This window comes from Haplochromis burtoni, unplaced genomic scaffold, assembly GCF_018398535.1.
Source record: "Haplochromis burtoni strain Fernald_Lab_line unplaced genomic scaffold, NCSU_Asbu1 Contig_25, whole genome shotgun sequence".
NCBI lineage: Eukaryota > Metazoa > Chordata > Actinopteri > Cichliformes > Cichlidae > Haplochromis > Haplochromis burtoni.
The window spans coordinates 2470393-2482560 of record NW_024582386.1 but is presented as its reverse complement, the minus strand read 5'-3'; the positions used below and the strand labels follow the sequence as shown (position 1 = coordinate 2482560).

Genomic DNA, 12168 nt, shown 5'->3' with positions numbered 1-12168 from the left:
AACTTCCATATACATGAAAACATCCCCGGGCAAGGAGCAAATTCCCAAAAACTTCCAACTGCCATGTGAATTTTTCTGTGTTTGCTTCCCACTGGGTTTCATTCACGGATGGCACAGCTTCAGGCTTGTGCAATGAGAGCAGAAATAAGCACAGACATGATTAACTTTTGCTTTACACTTTATTTCAGATACACATCTGATCACATGGTCAATAAGACTGTACAGGAAGTCCAAAACAGAAAAGGCCTGCAGAAGTAAACACAGTAAAAGGCTGACATTGCACACACAGACAGAAAGACAGTCATCAAGACCGACAGGAGAGACAAATGGATAAACTAAGAATGGATAAAAATGTCCTGAAGTAAGCTGGCACATGCAGCTGCTGTATATCTGTGTAACTCTAACCCGACGCCTGCACTGTCCCAGTCTGCGAGCCCAGTGGGACACTCCCACGGCGAGGCAGCAACAGACGGGGTTTAGAGCTCATTTGTCTGCCCGACTGCAGTTTGCAGCACTAGCCTGACCTAACCCAAACCCGTAGGGAGAGGGAACGACTCCATCAACATCCTGCTGTCTCAGTGTGAGCTAAAATGTCAGCGTTTCAGCTGAAATCAAATCACGATGATGCTGAAGAAAAAAGCTCAGCTCAACAGACAGAAATGCACTCCGCCGTGAAGCCACAGGCACAGCAGATTTAAATGATTTTATTATGAGCAAAGCTTTGGTAATGAAGTCATTATAATTCTTTATAATAACGCTGTTTCAAACGTTTTTAATTGTTTCACATTTCCAAACACAAGTGCTCCTTAACCAACCCTACTCTTTAAAAATCAAGTTCTCCTCATCAATATTTGTATTTCCTAAATTTTTCACATACTTCATTAAAATTCAAACATTTAAAAGGCTCCAGAAACAGACACGAGTCATTATGAAACAACACTGAGCTGTAATCCCAGCACTTTTTGAGGATGCGGTTGACTCACTCAGAGCCATTGTACCAACAACAACATTTAGCAGCGGTCCAGATTTTTAGCGTCCTGTCCTTTGAATCTTTTGGCTTATTTTGAACTAAAATTCACATGTGATGAAGCGGCAGGCGAGCAAAAAACAAAACACCTCTGGTGAGCCTCATCAAAGGGAAATATCTCCGGCCGCCTGACGAGAGCGCTGAAATATTGATGCCTCGCGCTCTTTATGGCACTCATTAGGGAGAAGCAGGAGAAAATGGGCTATTCTGGCTCCTGTCGTCCCAACAGCTTATCTAACTGTTTGTTTGTGTATCTTTTGTGCATCAGCCGAACGCTGCCAGCCTGTTTGTGAGTGCAGACTTTTTGCACGCGCCGACGTGCTGACATGTGCATGGAGAGCGAGTTTTTGCAAGCGGTGGGTGGGCAAAGGAGTGCTTCTAATAAAAAAAGAGTGAAAGTGGTTTGCGGTGGGATGGATATTAGAGTGTGTAACTCTTTTTGACACACACATACACACAAACCCACCCACTCCACCTTATACCAACTAAGCCTTCACCACCCCCCACCCTCAACCGGGACCCAGCCCGTCTGTCTGTCTGTCTGTGGTATGTGATGTATGTGGCGGGGCGGCAGCAGCTGAGCTGAGCCGGCTGGAAAACAATTTCAAACCTCAACTGTTATTCTCAGCACTCGGAGAAAATAACGTTTTTTGTTTATGATGAAGGGGAAAAACACAAAACGTGTTTTTGTGCATGATCCAAGGAAACTTTTTACACCTCACATAAATAAAGAGACGACTACAACGAGGTATTCATTGCCTAATGAAAAGCCATCATTCTTTAGAGGCAATCAGCGGCCGTATCATATTATCAGCTTAATGGTGCCAATTTTTGTCCCCAATTACAAAAAAGCCCTTTGCTGCCTTCGAGGAAACGTCCTTTTGAAGGTCAGCCAGGCTCCTCCACTCCAGAGGGTGGCCGTCAGCATATTGCTGAGCCTTGGGCACATTTCAGCCCAGAGGAAAAAAAACAAAGAAACATGAAAGGCAAAACACAAAGAAACAAGAGTAACCTCAGCACAGGAGGAAGGAGAGGACTGCACCCGGCAGAAGCGTTGATGCTCTTTTGGACGCGCATACACACAGACAGACGGACATGTGTTATACATCCTGATAGCAGCTCCTGTGGAGATCTCCCCGCCTTTCTGCCCTTTGTCTCCATCGGTTATGTATCATTCAAGAACCGTAAAATAAATAACTAAAATAAAAAAATAAATTAAAAAAAAGAATACATCTGAAACATTACATGGTTGTAATTTTGACAAAGGCAGAAAATATACAAAAAATTGTAAAAAAAAAAATCAAAACAAAACACTACATCAATTTTCTTTTAATGGAAGCTTCCCTAAATATTAAAAATCAATTTTTTCCCCACTGTGGATCAACAAAGAAAAACAATCTGCAGATTTCTCAGGAATAAAAATAATCTTTTGGAAATGTTACACCAATGCTAATAACAGTAATTTTAACATTAATTAAAATAAGAATATAAAATATGAACATTTAAAGCACTTCTTTAATCACAGGAAGACTACTGTTTAACAGGCCGCCCGTAAAGACCATCTGAACCTTTTTAAATCACCTCTCTACAGAGACATTAAATGGAAATGTATTCTAAATTAAGTCCTCTATTGGACTGTGCTAATTGCAGCTCGCTACGATGACAAATAACCTGCACGGCTCAGAGACCGAGGGATTATTGGAATTATTGGGGAATCAGTTATGCTCAGAGTGAGCACGATATTGCATATTTATGTATTTGGTGTAAAATAAAAAAATTTTGCATTTTGAAACCATTTTGAATGCATCCCTTCCTAAAATGCTCCTAATAACATTTTCTTGGTAGTTTGAAAGGCAGCTGTGATTAAGAATCGCTGAACGTTTTAAAGGATTATCTCACTATCATCAGTGCGTATGATTTAAAAACGTGGGGTTTTAGATATTAGCAGTGAATCTTTCAGATATGGCAGCAATCCTCTTAAGATATGGCCATTATTCTGGATCATAGATGGCGCCTCGCGCACGTGCACACACTTTGTGCCGGGGGACCAGTGATTATAAGCAGATTAAAACAGGCGGGCCACACCAAACAGCTTCAAACACACATGAAGCTCTCTGGGGAGCTGTGGGTGTGTGTGTGTGTGTGCGCGCGTGCCAGTGGCAAGATTAGCATTCAAGGGAAGTGGGGAAAGCAGAAAATGCCCTATATTACAAATAATCACATGTAAAGCATGCACACTCATTCTGGATTGAATTTGGCACGTGTTTAACACACACGCGCTCTCTCAGGGGAAGAGGAGACGTCTGGCAGACGATCGTCTCACCTTCAGTCTATTTAATGATGCCCCGCTGATACCAGCGGTCAACACCCACCCCCCCAAACACCCCCCCCCACACCCCCACACACAGATATATATAGTCTCTGTCCCATGCAGGACATCATACGGGTTGTATCGTGCCACCTGCTTCCTCCATGTGTGCCAATTACTACTCAGACATCTGCAGGCAGCGCAGGAACAAAAGAGCAGAGCTGATGTGACTCACAAACTAACAACTTGCTGATGGATGATTGTTAAGTCATCCCTCACGGCAGCTGTCCTACACAAAGAGACACGCCTGAGCCTGAGCAAAAACACTGACAAACATGTTCACGCTTACTGTAGCTCAGCTGCTGAAACGCCATTTCTTTCGCTTTTTTTCCCCACTCGCAGTGTCTTTGCTGAACAATGTTTTGTTTACACATGCACTGACCAATCACGTACATGTGTTTAAGACATGCGGAGTAGTCCAGATGAGTTTATTGTTCCCCATCCTATATGTTGCTTTTAGTTCTGAAGTCCTCATCTGTCCCTTTTGGTGCAAAAAAATAGAAAGAAAAAAAAAACTAATCAGCATCAGCTGCCTGATAAAAAAAATGCATACTTCCTGTTTGCCCTGTCCTACATACTGTCGATTTGTTTGGACCATAACCAGCGTGTTATAAGCCTTCTAATGCAATCATACAAGTCACACGTCCCTCAGACTTTATGTCCTTACCACTACAGCTACTTATGGTTACTGATGCGTAGTTTAAGTCAGTCTGTGTGATGCTGAAGTTGTTTCTACATTATATTTTCACACATTCTGCCCAGTGTCAGGAAAAATCAGGTCGGGACATTGGCCAAAGATGCCCTTGAACACATGTAGCACACAGCAGGTGACAGTCCCCTGCAGACATGTATGTTAGTCTGGGTACAGTGGGTAGCAGCACACATGGCGCCCAGTGAACCAGATATTTGTGCTCTCACATGCACCTCTGTGAAAGTGAGTGATGATTAAAGAAAGTTTGGGCTGAAAATGACTTTTCTTTTCCAAACTCACCGGCCACTCCATTAGAAACACCTGGTCAGCTGCTTGTTGATGCAAGTATCTAATCAGCCAATCACATGGATCAAGAGGATGTTTTCTCTGGACACTTTGGGCCCTTTAATACCAACTGTATTACTTTTAATTAGAAGAGAAACTAGCATCTGATTAATTTAAAAATAAAGACAAACCATTTGTCAAGTCACAAGTTTGAGTCTTTTCTTTAAACTATTTTATCTCTGATAAGCTACACAAAGTCAGATAGTGAGTATAAATAAAAACTGATTGAGTATTAGGCTTAATTTTAGTTACGCTTCAGCTTTTGAGGTTTTTTTACATGGCACGATAAATCAGACACTTCACTGCTATTTCAAATATTTACCCTTTCATTCAAATCTATTTTTGCATGAAGCCTGAAAGAACAGAAGAGCTTAAGAATAACGCTAAGCAGTACGTGTTTGTTTAACATCATCCGTCACAAGACAGAACAAGCGCCGACTTCTTTTATCTCTCTTATCAAAGTCAAAGTGGAGCAAGCTGCAGATACACTTCCTGAGTTCCCTCTCATTTTTCCCCCCCATCTTTGAGGGCCATGTCAATCGCTCCTTGCTGCAAACTGCCCTGACCCAGATTCCCTGTCGCCTTCATCCCCGCAGAATCGCAGTCACGCTGCTGTGTTGTTGTTTACCTGTGTATGCTTTTGGGACAAATGTTCTGAAGGTGGGTTTTGTAGTCGAGATGCATGTGAACATAAAGGGTTAACGCCACCCAACAGACGGCCCCATCGAGCTCATCGGGACTTCAAAGGCTCTGTCTCCGGGTAACCATGGTTACCTTTGGAGCTGCGCTGTTGTTTGGGCGTGTGTGCTCTGATTGCCTGCTGTCACATCTGATTTGACGCACAGCGAGGAAGACCATTAAAGCTCTACAAAAGGCGATGTGGAAGAAAAGTCAAAACCTTGTAGGGGATTAATGTCCCCAAATGGCAACCTGTGAGGTGACTACAAAGAGGATGCAGGGGGCCAAAAATCCCTACCTGGCAACCTCAGAAAGGATGTTTTTACCTCAACCATGGAAACAGCTGGAAACTTCCCTAATATATAAACAGATTAGAAGAGCAGGAATGCTAAGCTAATGCCTGGCAGCAAAAAAGCAGGTGAAGTTACGCCTAAAACTGCAGCTTCACTCAATAAACTCAACGTGAAACCGGTGGAAAGAAAAGTTGTGAGAACAACAAACATTTTAAGAAATCTGTCTGTCTGTTTGTTTTTGTTAAGAGTTACGCTTCAGTCACAAAGGCCTGAGAAATATCAGTCCCATCCTGTGAGCCAAAGGTTGATAAAAAGCGGTGTATTCTCTAATCGGTTGGCGAGTCGTTGCTGGAGGTTGCTGGGTGAAATTGGTCACAAAGAGCTGCTGAGATTTTGTAGATGCAACACCACTAACTGTGTGTCATTAACATCACGCTCACTGTGACAATATAGGAAGTATTGAAAAAGGCACCATTTACCAAGCCCTAGAAACTGGTCTGCGACCATTATGCAATCCTTGGTCATAAGGCAAACTACAGGCAACTGTAGCTAGCAACCAAAGCACCCAATATGGCAGGCTGCTCTTGAGCAATGTGTGCATGAGAAACCTCGACATAGTGTTGCACCAAAAATCTCTTTGCAATTGCTTTGGTTGACAGCAGATTGCTGTGGTCACTCATAGTTTGCATTGAACTTGCATGCAAACAAACTACTTTCCGAGTGGTGCTGAAAACAGGAAAAATGTGACAACAATAGCCTTCAAAGTAAAACTTTGAAACATTTTAGCTTTAGTGGTGAAGCACAGCTTTCATTCTGAAGGCAAACATTCTCCGTTTCCAGTTTGCATCACGTTTTTTTTACTAGATTTACCAAGTGCACGCAAACTGTGTGCGACCATGACAACCAAACTTTGTCCATAGATAACAATTTCCACCTAGAATCAACATCTAAACATGTATCAAACTCTCTCTTGTGTGTAAATCCATAGTAAAAATGGGCCCTTAATAGTTCCTCTGATTTCTGTGTTTATGCTAGTGCTGTGCAGGTAGCTGGCTTTCTGTCATGATCAACAGCTACTTTCACACTTTAGTCTTTGCACAGCTCAAAAAACAAAACAAAACAAAACAACGCAAGATGTCATTTTTCTGAGCTTTTCATGTGATGGTAGGTAGGTGTTACCTTTGAACAGCCAACTCGCTGAGTGCTACAGTTAATACCGCACCGATACGGTTTCAAACCAATAAAATAGATGCATTTAAAACTATCAAACATTTACTTAGAAACAGGTAAAAATATGCATCAGCACTCTGTTTCCTGGGTGAATGCTTGGATGGGATGAGGCCTTAAATACCGGTTTCAGACTTAAAATAAGCTCTTAATCAAATGCCCCACGGACTTACATTAAAAAGTCCAACCGAAGACTCCCATATAGATCGCCTCAAATACTTTCTTTGGTTTAGAGACTGACAAAACAATAAATATGGCTGTAAAGAAATCCGAACAGCCTTACCTTGCTAATATGAAACTCCAGACGTCTCATGTACCTCTCGATAGTTTTGATTTGCTGTAGAAAGACAGTGCAAAAATTTACAGGTCAGAATTTGGCTTCATCTGTTTTTTGTTTGCACCACAGATTATAACAAGGTAATACTTACATATTATACAGCAAAATGTGCAGAAAATACAATGTTCTGTGCAAATATGTTATTATAAGATTCACACGATAAACTCCAAACTTGAGCGTGTGTTACAGTAGCCCCTCCCCTCCCATCATCTTACCTTGTCAAGATCATACAGCACTCCCTGGAGAGAAAACACACGCAGACACACACATGAAATTACAGAGTTACTAAAAGGTAGGGCAGCTTATCCAAGATCACATTTATCTGCCATCAGGAAGAAACAGTTTTTCCTGTGTGCACACATCAGGCAGCCACGATGGCATAAACAATGAAAAATATTTCCATGTGTGCGTTCATTAGTTTAAAAAAATTGATGTAATATATGTGAATTTTTCATTTTCTTTATAAAGCATTTTTGGCTTAAGCTGTGAGTCACACAGGCTGTAAACATTACGAGGAACGATGTAAGTTAATGCAGAGTAACTTCTCACCAAGCGGGAGTTTCTCTTCATGTCCTTCATCAGACCTGTGAGTTTGTCCAGCTCCGTCTGATGAACCTCCAGATATTCACTTCACAGGGGAAACAGAGAAACACTTCAGTCTTTGCATAATACAATGAATTTAATTAAAACACGACTGCAGAAGTTCAGACGCTCACTAACGTTACGTTCACCGCTACAAATTCACTTAATGACACCAAAGAATACATGTGGAACATAAACATCGACAGAGGTCTGTTAATGCATTCAGAGGCAAACGTCAACAAGCTCAAACAGGCTGTAAATGCACAAACTAAAGCTTCTGGTAATTACCCAGTAAGCCCCTATACCAGGAAAACTCACTGCATAAACATTCTTTATATACAGTTCATGACAAGACCAGACTCCATCCATTATAAAAACACAACCATCAACATTTTTTTTAAGGCCAGAAAGAGTGACACATGCACCGTGTGGGAAATGTAAGCAGCACTTCTGTAATACTATCTGTTTAATCAATCTGTAGTCAAGAACAACACGGTGCTTATTGTACTTACTGACTATCTGCTATATGGCTTCTATATATCTACTAACTTTAAAAGGTCTGGCATTAAACATAGAAAGGCTTCTTGTGTTTCAGAATTTGTGTCAAGTATCTAATCTAGAGGCTTTTTTTTTCTTTTTATATTTTCAAGTCGAAACTCTGAAAAACATAGCCTGGGTTGAGCATTTATCCATGGAAAGTTACAGCTTGTCCACAGCTGTCCAATGAAAAAAAAAAAAAAAAAGAATGGAGCATTTCAAGGTACTCTGGAAGACTTCATAGTGTGTACTGTAAGTGAATTTGCTTCATATTAACTACTTAATTGTGTGCATAGAACAAGTGGATGAGTTACTCACTCCAGGCCTTGTTTGAGTGCTGTGTAAACCTCCTCCAGTCTCTTGGGCTGCGGCTCTCTGGAGCTGCTGCCTCCCTTGTGGCCTGACAGGTGGGGCTTCTTAGGCTTGGACTGAGGCTTCTTCTGCACTGCAGAGTTCCCCATGAATGAGTTACATCTGCACACACACAGACAAACACACACACACACACACACACACACACGGGATAAGTTACCGTTTGCTGATTGTGCCTCACAAGAATTTCCTAAATCTCATCGCACAGGCCCAAAGGCGCCACCTTCCATATTATATTTATCTAATATTTATCACAGGATCTCTGCAGCACTTCAAGTGTCAGGCCACCAGCTGCCAATAAAAGCAAGGAGTTATATTTCTAGATTATTTACACCATCCTGAACACGTCCTTGGGCCAGTTACAGCATGAGTTCATCTCATCTGTCAGATGCATTGACCTTGTTGACTCTGCTCACACCAAAATAACTCGTACATACACGCACGCATACACATTTAGATGTGACCGACGCATTTAGCCTAGATATTATTCAGACATTCAGACACAAATACAATCATACATTCTGAGCATTTAACGCGGGCGTGCAATCACATGCAAACATGTGCTTCCCCGACTCCTAGCTGCCGTTTATCCTCTGCTGGAGTGAACTTACAAACAAACAAGCAGATTTATCCTCCCAGCGATTAACGACATTCAAGTGATCTTCAGTCTCTTCCCTCAAATGACCAAATGTGTGACCGACTCAAGTGGGAGAATTGAACAAATGTGATCCAGTTACAGAGAGTTGTCATATTTGTATAAAAGGCAGTGAAATGGGCTCAGACACTTTGTGTGGAGCTTCAGCTTTCTTTCATTTTTTACCACCACACATCATTTTTTAAAGGTAATCATTTGGAGGAACAGTTTTCTGTAAACCACCAGTAGGGGTCCATTGGTGGATTATTATGTAGATATGCTCTTATTCAATTTAATTTTCCCTGATCAGACAATCGCAGTCATTACTGACATAAGGAGGAACTTGAGCAGCCTTCCAGGATTAATCCAGCAGTAAAAGACCATCTTTGAAAAGGGAGGCATTTTCAAAACATTCCTACTTTGGATGCACCGAATCGAATGGAGAAGGCCTGGTTTAAAGCTATAAACGTCTGCATTTTGTGGACTTGAAGCTAACAGATATATCAGAGATGTCAGAAATGTCCGTGTGACGTCTTTGAATGCGAATTTCGAAAAAGTTTTCATGTCCCATCCACGGTGGCCCCCGAGAGGCCAAACGGACAATAACGTGACAGCCCAGCTGCAGGAAGTGACAAACGGCAAACGGCTAACAGCAGACATGTGTCTACAGTTTTATTTAATCATGTGACTAAAACACACATTGCCTGCGTCTGTTTCTCCCTAAAAACACAGATCGGTCACATGTTTTTGTTTCTGTCACTTCCACACGCCGTCTATCGTTTTATTATGTCCCCACAAACCCTTCCAACATGTTTTGTGTGCTTCTGCGGCATTTTTGTATTTGCTGCTTTTCTTTAGTTGCTTTGCATTTGACCTCTCAGGGCCACCGTACGTAAAAATAATCAGCAACCCAAGTTGTGTGGATGTTTTGCTGACTTTCATGTTAAAGCGTGATGCTTTGAGCGTGAGCATTTTAGATCTACTAATAACAATAAATAACTAGACAAATAATCACCAGTAAAAGCTTCACAGGCTGCTGCCCTCCATCAGCCAGAGAAACCACACAGACGAAGCTTCATGTGAAGCTCCTTCGCTCATTTAAACTGTAAAATCAAATCATGATGAAGAAGAGGCCCATTAGTATTATTTCTCAGTAATTATTGTGCTTAACTGCAAGTTGTTATTATATTAGGGATAACAGATGAATATACAAATGACTGACTGTGCCACAAATGGTAGCCTTTTGTGTTTCGTGATAATTCACTGCAACCAAGCAGAGTGAAAGGAGTGCTGGGGCAGATGTTATTATATTAGAGATAGAGAGCTTAGCCCTGATTGGCTGAAAAGTCTGTATGGTTTTTCATTGACTGACCTTTGCCATAGGGGACATAACCGTATACGACAGGTTGTAGGTACAACCCTCTGTATGCATTCAGGTTGAAGCCTTTAAGAAAGATTTTTCCAGCAACCAAGGAAGGTTTCTCCCATCCACACATCCATCTGTCGCTTATCCAAGTCCAAGTATTGAGGTCAGGAGTCAAAGCAAAGACGCCCAGATCTCCCTTTCCATGGTTACATCATCCAGATTTTCCAAGGGTGACACCAAGGTGTTCCCAAATCAGCTGTATGAAATGTAATCTCTCAGGGGTCTCCTGGGTCTTGGATTAGACCAGAACACCTCACTCACAGTGGCATCCAGGAGGAATCCCAGATGCCCGAACCACCTCAACTGCCTCCGTTCGATTTGAAACAAGCTTTTGGGAACAAACTGATAAGCTGAATGTGTTTTCAGTTAGTCTTCATGGGTAAGACTTTACCATTTCTAAGCCTCATATCTGCGGCTGAAAAAAGGGGGCAGAGTTTTCTAAGTGGCAGAACCACCTCACGAGTCTCTTTCTCCTCACATTAATCCATTTTAGGTCACACTCATCTCTCCCACGCATGCACATCTCAGCTTTTAAAACCATTACGGATTTAGCAGACAAATGACATTTCCCCAGTCTTAATGAAAAGATCTGAGAGTCATTCCAGGGACGCAGCGACAACCAATTCCAGCACTAGACGAGCTGGAACGTGCCGCGTTTTGCTGTGTGCCAGCAGCGGCACAAGTGAAGCTTATAGCTGCCACAAATGTAGGGCAACACCGAACGAGAGCGCTGCATAGCCGTGGGGTCATGCGAGCTCTGGTGCAGTAGGGTTTCTTGGCAGGGACATATACAGAAGCATACATGTCAACACTTCCATACAGGAAATCATGCATAATGATGAATTTATCCTTGTGCGCGCACAAAGTGCAAATTCTCCATCATGCAAACGCGCAGAAGTGCACACAAAACTCACGCATGGACACACACATGGAAAGTCCCTTCTCAATTACAGTAACAGAGGAGCGCGCACAGACGCTGGCACACTCCAGCGGCTTCAGGAGCTATGTGCAGCTTTCCACCTCGCTCATTATCAGGATGATAACTTGTCTGTCGCTGTCAGTCGCCCACACAGCGACTCATTAGAACCAATTACTCCATTCACTGTCTGAGCAGAGAGAAAGGAGCCACTTCTCTCAGCAGGACCAGGACTGCTGAAGAAGCCCAGACACCAACAATCAGAAGTGTAAGATTATAAGAGATATGGTATATCTGAGACTGTGAGCAGGCTTTGTCTTGTGATGATGATGAGAGCGCTGTCATAGATGAGTCAAACAGGAAAGCACACAGAAGAAACTCTTATCTCTCGAGAACTTTATCCATCTCTAACTTTTCGAAACCAACCCCGGGCTATGAACGAGAATACATCATGTGACAGAGTGACGATCACTGCTTAAGAATTCGCTTCTTTCACAGGTCTCAAGACTTGCTTTGGCTCGTGGATCACCATGAAGACTGGCTCCATATCCCTGAGTCATTGAATTCCTTTTGTTGAATGAGCTCTTTTGTTTTGTCTTTTAGAAGAGATAACTAATATGATTCGTACATGGATGCGAACAGATGTACACGTCTTCTCCATGTATAGACACTAGTATGGAGACTGTATAGAGAGTTTTGTTTTTGTGGGTCTAATCTCCCTTTCACCATTTCTGT

The 12168-nt window shown here is 42.2% G+C and overlaps 1 protein-coding gene across 6 annotated transcripts in view; it reads right to left on the bottom strand.

Annotated features, from left to right (window-relative positions):
- The window catches only part of ripor2 (RHO family interacting cell polarization regulator 2), a 68420-nt gene that overhangs the window by 10369 nt on the left and 45883 nt on the right, over positions 1-12168 (bottom strand). For all 6 annotated transcript variants that reach the window (XM_005917484.3, XM_042218920.1, XM_005917483.3 and 3 more), the window contains exons 3-6: positions 8404-8559; positions 7516-7594; positions 7182-7205; positions 6913-6966 (exon numbers count right to left, since the gene is read on the bottom strand). In XM_005917484.3, coding sequence (XP_005917546.1) covers positions 6913-6966; positions 7182-7205; positions 7516-7594; positions 8404-8559 — 313 coding nt within the window. The remainder of the gene's footprint in view (positions 1-6912; positions 6967-7181; positions 7206-7515; positions 7595-8403; positions 8560-12168) is intronic.